Source organism: Amyelois transitella, chromosome 21 (assembly GCF_032362555.1).
Source record: "Amyelois transitella isolate CPQ chromosome 21, ilAmyTran1.1, whole genome shotgun sequence".
NCBI classification, from domain to species: Eukaryota; Metazoa; Arthropoda; class Insecta; order Lepidoptera; family Pyralidae; genus Amyelois; species Amyelois transitella.
The window spans coordinates 6,079,436-6,098,833 of record NC_083524.1 but is presented as its reverse complement, the minus strand read 5'-3'; the positions used below and the strand labels follow the sequence as shown (position 1 = coordinate 6,098,833).

Sequence of the window (19,398 nt, the reverse complement as noted above, 5' to 3'; positions counted from 1 at the left end):
CATTAACGTAATGACTTCTTTCTCAAGACCAACTACAAACCGAACCAATATATCTTATCGCGTCGAAATAAAATAAGAAATTAAAATTATTGCATTCATATTTTGTTTCTCTGGTTTCTGTGAATGGTATTTTGACTTACATATATATAATCACGTCTTTATCCGATACGGAAAGACAGACCCAAAAGTTTTCGCACAGACTTTTTGACTTGCTTATAAAACTTATGTTTAATAAACCAAGCTTTAATTTTAATGCATTAAAAAGAAAAAAAAATAAACTGCGAGATGGCTTGTACATAGAATGAGCATTTGTGTGCACTTCCAATTCAGATATAGTATGTCCATGGCATCTTGAAATTTTTAAAAACCCGTTTAATATTTGCACTTATTACTAAGTGCAACTTACTGAAGCTTAACGCCGAGCTTTTCATTAAGACCCAGCTTTCCGTTATAACTTCCAGCAAATAGTTTCCATCCAAGAAGATATTTTTTAATCCTAAAACATTTCATTATTAACTTGTATATTATAAAGTAAGATATTAACTTGCTGTTTTATCTGTTTAAGCGTTTAACTTTGAAATATAGTGTTAGCCTTAAGAATCTCAAGCTTATAAGCCTATCTCTTAGTCGATCTTTACGACGTCCATGGAAAAGATATAGAGTGATCTCATTCTTTTTTTTATTAGTCCCTGAACCACACGGCACATAAAACATGTACATTTCCTTTATTTTAGATAAAATCCGTGGTTTTATACCTGTAGCGTTTATAAACACATACATTCATATTATCACGTCTATATCTCTTGCGGGGTAGACAGAGCCAACAGTCTTGTAAAGACTGTTAGGCCACGTTCAGCTATTTGGCTTTAAAATAGAATTGAGATTCAAATAGTGACAGGTTGCTAGCCCATCGCCTAAAAAAGAATCCCAAGTTTGTAAGCTTAGCCCTTAGTACCCTTTTACGACTATCGTACGAGTGGTCCTATTCTTTTTTTCTATTGGTGCCACACGGCGCTTTATAAACACAATACAGTTTAAATAAGTGTTATTTTTATTGTCATAGGTCCTACGTCAGACCACTCTCCCGATCGTGCCAACCCGCCATCAGACCTTCCAGAGACAGCTCTCGCATCGTCTAGATCTGCCCTCTATACAGTTTAGCATCTGTAGTCTGGAACGAGCAGACTCCTCCATTGGACTTATAAAGGTGAGTAAACACTGGTTGTAGCGGGAGCGATGATTCGGCTCGACCGCCACCAAAGAGAAGATCTTCTGTCAGACTAGGTGTTATGCTTGGGGAACCGCGTCTCCGGCTACGTTGAGTCGGCGGTTGTATCTATGCTCCAGTCCATGAAATCTTTGTAATAGCGATTTAGATTCTTCGCTGCTATTGGCTGGAAAGTCGCCACACTTCGTTATATTAAAAAAAGCGGACTCACTTCAAGGTACTTTCACTTTTATACTGGGAAGAGGAAAGCGACATTCAGGGAATGCTACAGTCAAGGAAATTCTTTAGAAACTGACCAGACATTCCGGTAATAAGACGTAACGTGTCGAAAGGATTATTTAAGCTAAGCCTCTTCTTCGCCTGGCATAAATCTAGGTCATATTCCTCATTTTTCTGGACAGACCCAGTGCCTTTGGAAATGATCCTGGTTTGACCAAGTCATGTTTTTTTTACACTTATACATAATTCTTCTAAAACCTCGTTTCAATAATAGTAAATTTATTCATACTTCTTTTGTACAAACACGTTGATAGATAATTATAATTTATCCTGTTAAGTGGTTCTAATCTTAAGTGCCGAAAACCACACGGCACAGCACGATAGATGACAAAATTTTGCACTAAAATTTATTTTATACAAATTAATTCGTGTTCTGATTAAAAAAATGTCTTCAATCATGCTATTAATAGGTCCAGGAAGGTAATTTTAACAAAGTCATCATATTTCTCCGCAGTCGAAGTTGTCGGCAAAGCAGAAACTTATTATTACACGGAAACAAACTCCAGAAAATAAATACAAAGGAGATACAGAATAAAAACTACGCAAACTTTGCCGAAACACGTAATTACAAAAAAAAAGTTCGCTTTTATAAAAGCAGTACTCTTTCCTCTTTTAATTAAAGTCTTTGCTTCGCATCTGGGTCGTATTACAGCGTAATTACTACTATCCTTTGTAAATAAAGACGGTACAAAAGAGTCACTTCTAAGTGCAGTGTAAACATACTTCTTAGCACAAATAGGCATGAGGATATTGTGTAGATTAAAATTTTAATGCACTTATTATTAAATATTTTTCAAAAAATATTAGTTCTAAAGTAAGTTTTCATCGCAAAGCTCGCTACAGCAAGAAAAACTGCTTTATCGATCGTTCCAAGATACGTTATTCGCCTTCTAATAGCTGGTGTGATTTTAAAACCAACAAACTAAAAAAATATTTCCTTACTAAGCGTTATATCACCATGGATGGACATGGATAAGAAGAAAAATGGCTGTCTATTGAAATATCCATTTTTCTTCTTATTTAAAACAAATTAAGTGACTGCAAAAGTAAATAATGAAACAAATTGCTAATTGTATTAAAATAGAATATAGTTAGGAATACCCATAGTCATTGAGAACGGATGAAAAGTGTAATTATTCCTCCACGGAAGCGAGCGAACTCAAGGGAAAATAAATTCCATCATCTCTTTGGGATACAGGCGTGATGGGAGGTACACATGTTTGTAAACAAACAAATAAGAATAAAGCCTTGTGAGGAATGCCAACCGACTGTTTTCAAAATTGCTCTTTTCAAAAACTATTATGTCACAAGTTCATGAATAGTTTATTAACACAGGGTCCTTTAAGTATCATCATAGTGAGTTAGCAACTTGATTATCGAAGCGTCGAAGACTTTGTAGCGAATCCCCAATTAAGGTCGACCTTCGACAAGCTGGGAAATGCGATTTGAAGTTTGAACACAGTTGCGACACGACACGATGTGACTTAATCGATTAAATGCAAAATTGAACACCTTATTGAGAACACTATGTTTTAATTAGGTTAAACAAATAATAATTAAAATGAACTCAAATTAAAACTAAAACCAAAAGTACTTATAAAAACAAAAGAAAAAAAATTACTACAAACTAAAATTAAATTTACAAATAGTACAGTCCCTGCATAGCATCAACATGCGGGAGTGTGCCCAGAAGGCCGACACGACACGATGTGACTTAATCGATTAAATGCAAAATTGAACACCTTATTGAGAACACTATGTTTTAATTAGGTTAAACAAATAATAATTAAAATGAACTCAAATTAAAACTAAAACCAAAACTACTTATAAAAACAAAAGAAAAAAAATTACTACAAACTAAAATTAAATTTACAAATAGTACAGTCCCTGCATAGCATCAACATGCGGGAGTGTGCCCAGAAGGCTGGCAGTATTATGTAAATTTGGCTTGAATTAATTTTCTCAATTAACTTGCGATTAAGGAATTCAGAACATACAATAAAAATAATATAAAGCTATGAATTTAAATAAATATTAATAATTCAATCGCCGTATACTAATATATAAAAAATATATATATCGTACTTTTTTATTCTAATTATGTATCGTGTTTGTTTTTTTTTTAATTACGTGTGGCGGTTATTCGATGGTTTTGTGAAAAATAATTATTATCCACGACGAATAGAGCTAAAAGGAGACTTTTGTTGATACTTGATATAAGATCGCCAAAACTTCCAGTAGCTTAAAGTTTATTCAGTCCGGTAACGTCCGTCCTAACGGACAAACGGACCCATTTTACGAGTTAATATAAACTTACTGTGTGCGAGTTTGTATCTTCTGGAATCCTGACCAACTGACCATAGACTCAGTAATGTTCAAGAAGTGAATTTCAATTTTCTTATTTTAATGACAATATCAAGTCAAAGATGTATAAAAGAGAGCAGTGATTTGTCGAAGAAATATTCTCACTAAATAAAGCAATCAATTGAAGTAGTGTTCTTCGAAGTTATGTATTTTCAGTGGATTCTGTCGGACTAATAATAATCGAATACAAGTTTTGTTGAAACTCAGTGTGATACTGTCGAAATAGTCGACTCTGTAAATTCAAAATGACGTTTTCCATGATGAAATACAAACGTGATGTCTAAAATTATTAAAGGAACATAGATTCAAAGATCCTAACACCCTATCGATATTAATTTCACCCTAATATCACAGTTGCGTCTTCTAGGAGTTGCCTGTAATCCGCCTTTGACCAGAATCCTAAAAGAAGTCGTTTTTTTATGTACACAGAAAACATAATTAAGTAATAATGATAAAAACTATAAACAGTAGTACATAGGTTCTGCTTATTTCTACAGAAATTCCAGCAGATCTGAGACAGGAGACATTCTTTATAAAAATACATAAATAATATTATAAAATATATAACATGTCTTGTATTACAAGGAGCGACTTGTGTTTGACCCTTTTAACAGGGAAACCTAAAGCTTAAATCTTTTGAAAGTTATTGCACTTAATAAAACTAGTTATTCCCTAAGTCGTCTTTAACATCCATGGAAAGAGGTTTAAAAGCGCCATGAAATATACGGCTCTATGTATAAGTATGCTCTGTCTGCCGCTATTTACGTCTGTGGTAAGTTCGAATCTCTAGAACTTACATCGTAAACTAAATGATACAATAAAGTTTACGCACCTGATGTCCACCTCCAGTAATCAGCCTCCGGAGGTTTTACGATAATGAAATTAATTGTAATTTATCTTTATTACAATTTAGAAATTCTAGTCCAAACTTAGGTACATATTACAACCTAATATAATAAATAGACCAGGAGAAAAGGTAGTCATTAATAGTTGGTATATTACTACGAATATATACACACAAAAACATAGTGTCACGTCTTCGTCCAGGCCGGAACAGACTTAACCAATAGATTTCCGCGTTAAGTTGATTGAGTTGGAGTTAGATTTAGATGAAGATTAAAAAGAAGTCTAAGCCCATCGTCTAAGAAAAATCAAAGACTACATTATTCTAGGTATTCTGGTTATTCTGGTTACATCAATCTCTTAATACTTCTTTTGCGACATCCACTTTCTTCATGCAAACTCATCAGTTAAGAGTACTTTGTTCATGTTTCTCCAGGAAATTCCCTAAACTCTTATTAATTAAATATTAAGATTTTTTAAAATTATATTTTATACCCGTGCTACAAATACCAAATAACACAACATTACGTTATATAACAACTTACTTATCTTTCCTACACCAAGCTTGAAAATAAATCTATGCAGACAATATGGAAAATACCTGATTCCCCTTTACGACGTAATAAAACAGGTAATTCAAAGACTTACAATAATGTCCTCGACGAATATTTTCATTACGTTCGCCGCAATTTCTGAGCGGTTTCAACTTTATCACCCTTTTACAAGATAGTAAAACAAATAAATGTTATGCCCACGCATTAAATAAGGAGTTTGATTACAGTATAAAAGTTAATTGTTTCATAATCTCTTTAAATTTGGAACCTCCACCGAAGTTACTTGGTAATTGGAATGTTTTTTTTTTTAACTTTTAGTTATTTAACCTGTGCTATTCAGTTCTCTTGTAACAAATAATAAATCTCTGGCAGGAAAGATCTGAAAAAATTTAATAAACTCAATATTGCTCATGCTATTTCTTAAGTAATTCACATTTCCATGATTATTTTATGATATCGCTCAAGAATATTGTCAAAGGCATACTCCGGGCTATTCTCCAAAGAGGTGAGGATGCAACCGAGACTAAAGCCAGGAGGAAGAAGAAGAAGATCGCCCAAGAACATTGTAGTTTTGTTATTACATTAGCCATTGTAGTATTGACTTCTAAATCCTAAAAGTAACTTCCCAAAAGTAAATTCTGCAGTATGGTCACATTTTCCGCTACGACTTTAGTACCAACCACCACGCCATAAACACACCAATCAGCTCAAAAACTAAACAGAAATACGCTATGACAAATTGAACTCATTCTTCTTAATATTCAAAAGGTGACCCTCCCAAATTAATGATCAATTTAACCTTTTAAGCGGCAGCGAAAAATGTTTTATTGTAACTCGTTAAAAATTTATGCTCGGTAAGGTATTTCCCTTGCGAAATTTGTACAAAATCCCCCAAAATTGTTGGTGTTTATATTGTTTGATGGGCTTTACCCCACTGAATATTGTTTACACTTTTTCCCAAATTGGAATCCGTCAATTGACGGGAATGAATATAAATTACTAGCTTTATTCCAACGGATACATTTACCTACAATATTTTCTATAATAAATGAATCTTATGTTTTTTCCCGTATTTCCGTGAGTATGTTCACTCGTAAACTGGAAATTTAATATTAGTTGATTGCAATTTATTTGCGTTATTATCTTCTTTATTTTGTTATCCCTTGGATTATTGCCAAATGTTCAAGATGCAACTGGAAGGAATACTTATAAATATAATCGATATGTAAAACTCTTCCGTTACTGAATGACTGACGGACAACGCACAACCCAAAGTATGATGGGTCTAGCGACTTGAGATTTAGTGTGAATGTTTCTTATATTGTCTAAAAGAGCATCAAGAGAGGATTTCCCGAAATTCATACAGGAACGGGAATTAACGGAATTAACGCGGGCGTAGCCGCCAGCTCCTCTCATAATCATAACAGAAAAAAAAATTGTATCTTTTTAATGAACTAAACTGTACCTATATTTCAATTCATACACATATATAATTCTAGTAGTAACTCAGGGTGCTTATAAATTTCTACGAGAGTCTAACAAAGTAAATTTGCATTCACTTTGTTAGCACATCTACAAAAGTAGAAAGACTTTGTACGATTTATATGCCCAAAAACAGTATCGATTTGAAAGCGGCTTCGTAGACCATGTTAGGAATTATTCAAAAATTTTCAAAAAAGTATGTCTACATGCAAAATCTTTGTTCATTAAAAACAAAATAAGTAATGCTCCTAACAAAACAAAGGAAACCTGGAGTGTTATAAACAAGGAAACTGGTAGAAGTAATTTTAAAGAAAATATTAATGAAATTATATTTAATGATAGGAAAATTACCTCTACAACAGAAATAGTAAATTTATTTGAACATTTTTTTACAAATATACCGTTGGAATTAACTTCTAATATTGACTCATGCCCTAATGAAGCTGAAATACTACTTAAAAATAATGTCAGCATTTGCAGTTACAAATTTAAATTCTTAAATATTGACCCTACTGACATTATTAATACCTTTAAAGAACTTAATCTGAAAAAGTCTGAGGATTATTGGGGTATGTCGGCTGTTGTGATATGTCATATTATAAATATTATAGCTGGGGACTTAGCTTATATATTCAATAATTGTGTTGACCAAGGGATATTTCCAAAATTAATGAAGTATAGTAAACTAATTCCATTATTCAAGAAAGGTGAAAAATCAGATCCTGGTAATTATAGACCAATCTCAATTTTACCAATTTTGAGCAAGGTGTTCGAGAGAATCATGCTTAATCAAATGCAGCGTTACTTTAAGTCTAATAAATTATTTCATAGTCAGCAATACGGCTTTACTGAGGGGAAATGTACAACAGATGCAGGTGTGGCTCTTGTCACTCATATTCTCAATGCATGGGAAGACTCACAGGATGCCATCGGAGTGTTTTGCGATCTGACCAAAGCATTTGATTGCGTAGATCATAGAACTCTTCTGCTCAAGCTCGCTCATTACGGGTTCGATACTGCTGCCGTTGAACTAATTAAATCATATCTTAGTGATAGATTACAGACGGTAGATTTAAATAACACAAAATCGAAAGGAGCGACGGTAAAAATTGGGGTACCGCAAGGTTCCATTTTGGGACCTTTTCTCTTTCTGATATATATCAACGACCTGCCTTGCATGATTGAGAAACAGACTGGCATCGTGTTGTTTGCAGATGATACGTCACTAATTTTTAAAATGAACCGCCGTAGCGAAATCTGTGATGATGTGAATAGCACTTTAGCCGCCATCTCTAACTGGTTTACAATCAACAACTTACTGTTAAATGCAAATAAGACCCAATGCATTAAGTTTACACTTCCCAATGTGCGGCAGGCAAATGTGGATATTAGTATAAGTAGTAAAAGATTAGATTTTGTTGATAGTACTACTTTCTTAGGAATAACATTAGATTCAAATTTGAAATGGCATGCTCACATTTTAAAACTTTCTAAAAGGCTTAGTTCTGCAGCATACGCTATTCGTCGTATTAGGCATTTGACGGATGTGGCAACTGCTAAGCTAGTATATTTTAGTTATTTTCATAGTTTAATGTCATATGGTCTACTGCTTTGGGGATCAGCAGCAGACATACAAACTATTTTTATTTTACAAAAAAGGGCAATTCGATATATCTACGGTCTTAAACAAAGAGATTCCCTTAGAGATTTTTTCAAAAACCTAAATATTTTAACTTTGCCCTCCCAATACATATTCGATAACATCATGCATGTTAGGAAAAACTTAGACTCTTTCAAAAAAGTAGGTGAATGTACTAGTAGATCACTGCGGAACAATTACAAGTTGTCGATCCCAGCACATCGGCTGGCTAAGGTAGGGAAATCTTTTCTGATTAATTGTATAAGATTTTATAATAAATTACCAAAAAGTGTTCTTGAAATGAATGATAGAAAATTCAAACAGTATATTAAAGTTGAGCTTTGTAGGAAAGCCTATTACAGCACGGATGATTATATTAATGATAAACATGTGTGGCCCGAGCTGGACATAATGGCCTCTTAAATGCTTGTGTATTTTTGACATGATCTTGACATAATTTGTACAGTATGTACATATTTTATTTTATATTTATTTTATTTGACGAAATATTCGTATTGACATAATCAGTTCTACATTCATACATGTTTTTTAATGTAGACAATGTGCATTCGTCCACGATTTAGATTTAAGAGATCTATATTTGTAAATTGACGTCCTATGAAAATGCTGCAGTGTAGTTTGTTCCGCCGCTTCTTCTACACATGCGCTTTGGAAGCGGTAGTAGTTATAATTAGATTTAAGTTATGTGACGTCAATAAGTGATACCTTGTATCCAATTTTGAAAATAAATCTATTCTATTCTATTCTATTCTATTCACTTCACCTTGAGGCTAAGAAATACAAGCACTAATTAGTATTGCAAGCAAGAAGACAACATTGATATTATGCCAGTATAGCGAAAGCCAACATGCCAACATTCTATGATCAATATTATCTTTAAGCAGTCAGACAAACTTAGCATTGAGAGAAATAATGTGCTATTTTTTGTATGATTATTAAATTAATTCGCACCCTTGTATCCTTGATTTTTTGGAAACTTTTCTCACTCTATTCGATTCCAAAAAAAAAGAACAAAAAATATTCAATAAACATAATATTTTTTTAAAATTAGATATTACATTCGATTTCCCGAATGTAAAGCAAATGCAAAGAAAGTGACAACACTGACAGCGGCGACATGTACCAATCATACGACAATCAAAGTCGGCCCGTATGTTGCCTTTTCAGTTACCGTCTGAAATCGAAGTCTGAAAAGAATTTAATGTATTTTTAAAGCGGTAATTTTTACACCCTTTCTCGGGCGAATAATTGATAAATAGAACTTTAACTACAAAATAAAGTTTGCGAATCGAGCAGGGTTTCTTAAAAAGTTCACTGGCCGACTAATTGACAAAATTTTCATCTTACAGCCCAATGTACATGCATATATACAATCACGTCTATATCCCTTGCGGATTCAGCTAGACTGCCAGGCCACGTTCAGCTATTTGGCTAAATGATACTGTCCAAATTATTGGGTATAGATGATTGAAATTCGGAATGTAGATTTTTTATCTAGTCAAGGGGTCCAATATGATATGTTAATAAGAATATGTTTCGAAATTCCTGTAGAAAAGAAAATTTTCGTTGCACGCGGGTGAAGACAATGGCGTGCTCCAGTCCCAACTGATATTATCCCAACCATTGTCATAAATGCAAATGTAAGTTTGTTTGTTACCTCTTCACTGGCTATTTACTTAAACAATTTTCTAGAAAGTTTGCGTATATATAATTAATTAATTCTTTCAGACTCTAAAGAGTCTGGAGAAGGATATAGGGTACATTTAATTCTGGTAAAAATAAAGTTTCCGTGGGAATTTAATAACGCTAAATTCATAACTTTTTGTTGGTAGCATTTAATTCGTTGCTTTTTATAGTAGGTGTTAATTTTGTCACTTTCTGTAGATTACGCCACTAATTCACACGGATGAATCGAGTATACAATAACTTCACTAAAACAAGTATTAATTAGTACTGTAAGAAGACAAAATATTATTACACAGCATCAAAAGCCAACATTTTCCATGATCAATATTTCCCAGCCACCATGTTGTTCTAGTCTAGACCGCTATAATTACCTAGGACGCTCACGTTACGGTTAATTTGCATACAGTTTCCCAGATCTAGGTTGGAACAGGGTTGACTAGGACGAGATAACGGTTATGTAAGTCCATTTTATGCGATGTTTTGGTATAGAAGAGTTACTTTTTTAAATTTACTTTTAATGCTAGTCAGGAAGCAAAGAAAATACATGCTCCTAAGCAGAGATTCTAAAAATCAATGAAAGCTCCATTACCTAAATCTATATATATAAAACTCTTCCGTTACTGAGTGACTGACTGACAGACAACGCACAGTCGAAACTACTGGTCGTAGACAGCTGAAATTTGGATATGTAGGGGAGCACTAAGAAAGGATTTTTGGAAATTCAACCCCCAAGGGGGGGAAAAGGGGTAAAAACGTTTCTATGAAAAATCTTATTCCTTGGGTTTATAAACTTGAAACTTGGCATGAACACGTACATAGGCAAGTAAATATGTTTGACATTATAAGTTTTTTCAAACTACCCTCCAATCGTGATTTAGGGGGTGCGATTGGGTGACTGATTTATTAACGCACAGCCGAAACCGCTCGGTATAGGAGTCTAAGATTTTGAACAGATGTTCCTTTAGTAACATAAGTGAGCACTAAGAAGGGATTTTTGAAATGTCAACCCCCAAGGGGGGGAAACGGGATAAACTGAGCCGGGGCTGCGGGAAAGTTCTAACGAGATACCGTGGCCCCGGAACGCAAAGGGCAACTGAAGGAACGAGGTGGGTTTTAGTCAGTAAAAGTCTGACACTCCCTTCCGTTCCACCCAGAGCGGGAGAGGTCATTTGATGATTTCCCATCCTTAAAAAAAAGACTTTGTATGACAACTTTCAGTCGTCTCTTTAACATACATAATAACATACATAATTATGTACATACATGCATAACATTAATAACATCACGCCTTTAAATCCCTATTTTGTGTTAACACTACCCATACAAACAGCTAAAAGGAAACAAGTGAAGAGACGAAATTTGTCCGCATCCATTTTCACCTAAATTCTTAACGTTAATGAGATTTACTTTTTATTATCATGTCAACCTAATAGCCTCACATGTACGTATAACTTCGTAAGAATTTTCTTTCAACTCCTAACCGTTGAGGAGTTGTACCTTCCATCATCAGCTCATTCACATGGGATGATGACTATCAGACGCAAATACTTAAACAGATCTATGAAATTGTCAAAAACGTAATTGCCTGTAAATTTGAGGTTTGCCCTTGACTTCCCTGGAATACCATCATCAGATCCTGACTAGGTAACAAAGGGACCAACTTGAAAGTATACTCTACCGAACAAAAAAAGAATCACGTAAATCGGTCCATAAATCTCGGCGTAATCGGTATGCATAAATAAAACACCCGAATTTTATTTTCTATTAACTATCACGAGTTGTCTCGATGCTCGATAGATGGCGTTGGCATCGAGATAGATCGCGCTATGGTTTCGTTACCGTCATTTAGCTAGGTAGCGTAAAATATTTTAATTTATCGTGTAATTTTAGCAGCGCCAGCGCCCCTAGCGGACATACGCGAAACTACATATTACACACTACAAATATTTGTATGTATACTAATATTATAAAGAGGAACATTCTATTGTTTTATATGTTTGTTTGTTTACACATGTAATCGATAAACTCAGAAACTACTGAATCGATTTCAAACATTCACCATTAGAAAGCTACATCATCCCTGAGTAACACAGGCTATATTTAATTCCAGTTGTAACAAGATTTCAGCCTGTGGAGTGGAAGAAAATGCCCTGTCGAGATCATTAAAAAACGCTATATATAACCGAATTACACGTGGGCGAAGCCGCGGGCGGAAAGCTAGTTAATTTATAAAATAAGGACTAAAATCTAAGCTTTATTTTCTACCAGGCAGATGTTAAATAATAAATAAATGAAACCACATATGCCGAAAAGACGGAACCTAATATGCCGAATATTAGGTTCCGTCTTTTTTTCGGGAAATCCTCATTTAATGCTCCCTAGCACGACCCAAAACAGTATGACAAATTTAAATTTTTTCAGCTATGTATTGATCGATCATTCAGTTTCAACTTATACCGCCCGTCGCTGAGATTGCATTATACTCAGCCTCATATAAATTTACTTAAAAGACTTACAACTTTGTTTGAGTACGAGAGTGAGAAGTGAGTTTTATCACACCACTTTTGTTCGCAGCCGGAGTTGTACAAGAATGAGCTGGTTCGCCAATCATCAACCGACAGTGCAGAATTGGAGTTCTGTGGCAAGCTGCATTTCGCTCTCAAGTATGATCAGGAGGTCGAAGCTCTGGTAGTCAAGGTAAGTTTCGTCAGTATCATTTAACACCCAAGCGTGTCGGGATAGACAGAGCCCATAGATACGAGACACGAAGCCGTATTATAATTAGAGCACCCACTAAAATTACATCTTGGCTAGGTGTAACTTTAATGCCACTTAAAAGCAATGTGTAACTGAGGTAATTTCATCCTCTTAAGAAGATAGGACCACTCCATCTCTTTCAAATGAACGTCGTAAAAGGCGACTATGGGATCGGCTTATAAACTTAGGATTCCTCTTTTAGGCGGAGGACTAGAAACGTGTCACTATTTGAATCTCAATTCTATCATTGAACCAAACAGCTGAACGTGGCCTATTAATGTTATCGAGACTGTCGGCTCTGTCTACCCTGATATAGACGTGATTATATGTAAGAAACAATGTATGTTATGTAATGTTAGAAATAATTACTTCAAATACATACAAAAATTGTTATTTATTAAAAGACTGTTGAGCATAATAATCACATTAAAGCCAATATATAAATTTAATAGCCTTAATAGGGTTTTTGTTCATAACAGCCCACTTGAACTATTTTGATTTTTATTATAGATACAAAAGTTCATCTTATGGTAAGATACCTAGCCCTATAAAAAGTTTTTATACTTATTACAGTTTTAAAAGGCTCAGGACGTAACATTCAATATAAATGGAAAAGAAAATTTCAAGTCACATCACAAACCAAGAAGTCGTGATTGCGGAGGCCCTCCCTAAGTTCTTGCATATATTATGGAGTCAATAAAGAACTCTGGGCCTGAATCCACCCTTAAGCCCAAGGTCAAGGACCTTTACAATGTCAACGACTCCGGCAGGTGTCGCAAATGGTCAAAATTCCAGACTTACTAACGAGAGGATACGATTTATGACTTTGTAAGCTGCGGGTTAGACAGTGCCGCGTAATCTCTTTATAATTCTTTCAGTTTCTGGTTATTAGTATATTCTGAAATGAATTACTTAGTTAGGTTATACCTGAAGGTTTTATCTTAAATTTACCTATTTTTTTGAGTAATTAAATCATGGCCTTTAGTGTTATACATTATTTAGCATTTGTATGCAAAAGATTCGGAAACAATATACGGAATTATAAGTTAACCGAAAATAGTAAAGAGCATTACAGATGTTTTTTTTTGTCTAGTTTATAGAAGGAAGTATGCAGAGATCGTGGCAAGTGGAAAGATGTAGTCTCTGCCTACCCCTCCGGGAAAGAGGTGTGATTTTATGTATGTTTATAGACTTCTATAGGCTTTAAAGTTTACTTTATGTGAAAGCCTTAGTTCTGTCGCGTTGTTCCTCATAGACCGCGGTAGGTACTTGAATTATGTTTATTCAAAAAAATAATTTTCTCCAAGTATCTGATTTCATTTTGACTAAATTTATATGGAATATGAATACTTCCTTACTTTCTTAGACAAAACTCGTTCATCATTAGCCGAGTTATCGCGTAACATACAAAAAAAAGTACATATTGAAAAAAGCCTCCATTATGAAGTCGTTTTAAAAAAGCCGACATTTCCTCAAAACCGTTTACAAAGTGTAGTAAATTTCGCGGCCCTTATCCCTTGATGAAAATCTGAATAGCGCAGGTATGTACGTTTATATTATGTTACAATGGAGTTTTATTCAGGATGGGGGCTGTAAAGAGGCGAGTTGATTGCACGGCTCCCTCATCATGGTGGAACGGCTCCAAAGGGATGGTTAAGATTATCTTTGTACCTTTTATATGAGTACAGTAAGTCACAATGAGAAGTGTACTTATATCGATATCGTAGGTACGATATGTCCTTCATGGGATATGTCTATCATTGCAAGTAATTTATTTCTATTTTAACTACTATTTATACGCAATATAGATATTACAATACAATTTCGTGTGAGGTTCTCTGTACATATAAAAGCCTATTTTCCAGAAGTGTCAGTGGTGTCCTGAGTCACGTAACTTCTGTCATATTTGATATAGTTTGTCTCACATTATAGTTCAGAGATGTTACTGCGAGTTGTACTCGATCAAACGCGTCGAGCGAGTAATCACGAATTTGTATGGAATTGCATTGGTGCCAATGTGTTACCACTAGATGGCGCTTATCAAATCACATACAAATGCGCGTTTACTTGCTCGAAAAATCTCTAAACAGCCATGCTGATTTCAGACTCCAATGCTTATAAGGCGGCCGCTGTTACATCGTAGTTAGACAATGAGTAACGCAAAGGCCATATAATTATAAAAAAAAATGTTAGTTACAATGAGTAAAAGATAGGTTATATAAGTATGCCTCTTACAGAAATACCAGAGTAAGAAAAGTCATAACATTTCTGGGTCAATGTGAAGCTTTAGTAAAAGCAGTTTCCAAAGTATGCTATTATAAAAGTTCCAAGATTATATCTAATGTCGGAGATAATGAATTCCAGGATCATAAAAACCATTCCTAAGATAACGGAGAACTTTGCAAAAATTCCACTGAGATTATTGAGTTAATAGGTACAGAGATAACATTACCGAGCTTTGAATTGGATAAGTAAACTTTATTCTAACCTATCAATTTAAAAAATAATTCTTGAAGAAAAAGCACATATTAAGCTGGATCCATTATTTTTTTTACGATTTACGTACTCTTTCATTCATAAAAAACGTACCTAAAAGTTAAAAACGGGATCCTATTACTAAGCCTCCGTTGTCTGTCGGTCCACCTCTCTGATACCAGGCTGTATCTCATAAACGTGATAGCTAGAAAACTGAAATTTTCACAAATTTTGTATTTCCGTTGCCGCAATAACAGCGAATACATTAAAAAAATTATTATTCATAAAAAAAAATATTATGAACATTTTGCGTCAAATTTATTATTTTAAGAATATAATTTTTATTGTCATGTCTATTTATTTATTTCAATGTGTGGAAATCTCACCCTGTTGCTAATTGGTCAGGTCTGGGGGGAGCGAATTAATTAAACGTATTGCGCTCCGACTGTCGCCGGTTTGTATTTGTACAGATTCTTATGTTCGTATTAATATGTGCCGTGTGGTTCCCCGCACTTAAGAATAGGACCACTTTGTCTCTTTCCCATGGACATCTTTAAAGGTGACTATGGAAATAGCAAGCAACATGCGTATAAGATAATGTCCTGATTGTATTTGTGTATGCACATTTTTGGCTTCTCTTGGTCATTTTTCTTTTTTTTTTAAATATATTCGGGACAAATTACACAGATTGAGTTAGCCTCGAAGTAAGTTCGAAACTTGTGTTACGAGATATAACTATACTATACTCAACGATACTATATTTTATAATATAATACTTATATAGATAAACATCCAAGATCCAGGACAATCAGAAAAAGTTATTTTCTCATCATGCCCTGGCCGGGATTCGAACCCAGGACCTCCGATGTCACAGACAAGCGTACTACCGCTGAGCCACAGAGGCCGTCGATTAGATAACCCATATCAATTTTTGGCAATATCTTTCAGGTATTCATACATCGGCCATTTTATTATATGTATGGATTCTAGGTAGAGCTTCAATATCGTGTTACATTCAGATTTTGTGATAAGTTTCATAATTCAAAGAAAAATACCTACCTTAGCGCTGTAAACTTGATACTTCACCAAACTTGACACTTTACCTAAAAAAACTTGTTAGAAATACGAATATTTCTAGTCTTCCCAAGGTATCTATGATCAAAGCAAAAGATTATCCCTGCCCTTTATAATGCTGATCAAACCCTTTTTGTGGAACGTGACAATTTATTCGACAACTTGTACCTGCATGTCCCATACCCAATTTAAATCTTTTTAGAGAGATTTTGGGCTGATTACGGGTTAAATTGAGACTAATGTTACCATGAGAAAAATGGGTTTCGCGACTTCTCAATCTTAATTTTATCAGTCGAACATCTCTGTCTACCTCGTGAAGGTTAAATTGATTATGTGTTTGTGTAGTATTGTATCATGGGCTACTTTATAACCACAGGTAAATCTGTTTCCATTAAAAAAACTAAACACTATACCTATCCTTCATTAATTTCAACAATGAAACGATACAGATATGTCATTTTTGATTACAAAGTCATTTTTTTTTAGTTTATTGTTATACAAAAATATTATTGTTTTTCACTGTTCTGTAAAAAAAAAATCCTAACAATTTTAACTAATAAAATTCAAAGGTCAAAAGTTACTCAAAGGGTTCGTTAAAAGTATTGAAAGAAACACCAATTTAACTAAAGGTTAATGATTTAAAAAGTTGTATCCCCCTTGTTTGAAAGCATATCCTTGTTTCAAATAAATAATGAACGTTACAGTTGAACTTCTAATTGAAACTTGTAGTTCACTCAACTTTTAGCTTAAGCTTCGCTAGATAATCTCTTCTTGGTATTATCATCAACAACATAACGTGTCAAAATAAAGTAATATAATAAACATGGAACTATGAATAAAAACTTTTGCATTATATTTTCTTAAAAATTGGAAAATACGAACTTGTTTACATATACATACATAAATTTACATCTATATCCCTTGCAGGGTAGACAGAGCTTACAGTCTTGAGAAGACAGAATGGCCGAAACAGTGACAGGTAGTTTGCCTTTCGCCTACAAGAATAATCCTAAGTTTATTAGCCGATCCGATATGGATATTTTGCGGCAAATTAGTCAAGGGGCCATATTCTGTCTTCCTGCAGACTGCGTAAAATATCCTGCAGACTGCATAAAAATCATCGTAAGTCAAGATTCAAAATTACCAAAAACATTTATCATCTCATTATTTGATTCAGCCGTCGTGGTCTTGCCCCTGAACCAAAAGGGCCCGGGTTCGATCCTGAGTCAGGTCACGATGGTAAAATACTTCTGATTGGCCCGAGTCCTTGATGTTAGTCTATTCTGCATTTATTATAAAATATTATGAATGTGGATGAAGCGAAGGTAATATGCAGAGATCGTGGCAAGAGGAAAGAGGTAGTCTCTGCCTACCCCTCCGGGAAAGAGGCGTGATTTTATGTATGTATGTATATGTATGTATTATAAAATATGGTATCGTTAAATTAGTATTCCAAGTCTTGAATTTTGGCGTTAACTAGTCTGTGTATTTTAATTTATCTATTCAAAATTCAAAATTCAAAATTTTTTTATTCATTATTATAGGATACTATTATATCGCTTAATAATTGTCGTATGGTTTAACAACTTGGTTGACGTCAAATAAATTACTTAAAAACTAAGTTTACTGCCGCTTCCAAGGCGTCAGTGCAGAAGAAGCGGTAACAAACTGCACTGGAGCATTTTCTTCAACAACGTCAACTTCACAATATTAAATTATACTTAGAATAGAATGTGGACGGGAGAATACATTGTTCACGGGAGATTTATATATTTATGAGATTTAATATTGAAAAAAGAAATATATATATATATATTATGGATTGCCAATTTTAAAAAGATTTATGTACAGAGTGTACTGAAATTTTGATTTGTGTTCAAATTCAAAATTTAAGTTATTGTTCCAGATCTTCGAAGCACGTGACCTGCCGATCAAGGACGTGACAGGCAGCAGTGACCCGTACATCAAGGTGTTCCTGTTGCCCGACCGCAAAAAGAAATTCCAGACTAAAGTCCACCGCAAGAACCTGAATCCTGTCTTCAACGAGACTTTCCTCTTCAGGTTAGTTTTGAGGCTACAGAAAATGCGGTTGCATCTTCTCTTCTTTTTGGCCTTTGACCATGATCCTATGGTTAGTCACATGAAGCAATTCCCGTCTCAATTGTAGTGGATGGCTAACAATGAAACATGGTTACAAAAACGACAAGTAAATTAATATTCGTGACTGATTGTCAAAAAAGATAAAAATCCATGTTCATATCTGATTACCTAAGATCAACTACGACAAACATGCATAATTATAGTTCATCTATACCCCTTGCGGGGTAGACAGCCTATAATCTTGAGAAGACTGAAAGGCCATGTTCAGCCCCTATGGTGGAATTGAGACTCAAAAAAGTGACAGGTTGCTAGCCTCCTACAAGAGGAATCCCAAGATCACAAGCCTATTCCTTTGTCGGCTTTTACGACATTCATGGGAAAGATATGGAGTGGTTCTATTGTAAAGTGCTGGAAACCACACGACTCTTCAGCTACGAACGTGGATTAAAGGGTCTGACCTCCACAATCCCTGCAGGGGAAATTTCAGATCACGGTACACATCAATTATCACATGTCCTAAATACCTGTGTTGGAGCTTATTATTTTTGTAAAAAAAAAACAGTTTTTAATCTGTAAAATAGCACTCATACAATTACAGTAGTAGGTCCCCGTCTCACGTGCACAGTCCCACGTGTAGCGTGTAACTTGAGATAAACACGTTTAACGTGATTAGTTCGTCGATCACTACCTAATTACGTTAGTTTTGCTCGACACTGTATCATGTGAAATTAGGAAGTACACGCTTTCCTTAAACTTTATAAGTTAGCTAGCGCACTCTAAGATGAATTGTGAACTCAAGAGACACGGAATATACATATAATAAGTTATTGTATCAGTTATGCCGTGACATATTTTTCAGTTCCATTGTTTCTTGTGCGTGTTTTAATAGACACATA

At 34.5% G+C, this 19,398-nt stretch overlaps 1 protein-coding gene across 2 annotated transcripts in view; it reads left to right on the top strand.

Moving 5' to 3' along the window:
• LOC106135562 (synaptotagmin-10) overlaps positions 1-19,398 on the top strand; it is an 88,973-nt gene that overhangs the window by 51,393 nt on the left and 18,182 nt on the right. For both annotated transcript variants that reach the window (XM_060950298.1, XM_013335910.2), the window contains exons 4-6: positions 1,064-1,207; positions 12,671-12,793; positions 18,309-18,463. In XM_060950298.1, the coding sequence (XP_060806281.1) occupies positions 1,064-1,207; positions 12,671-12,793; positions 18,309-18,463 (422 nt within the window). The remainder of the gene's footprint in view (positions 1-1,063; positions 1,208-12,670; positions 12,794-18,308; positions 18,464-19,398) is intronic.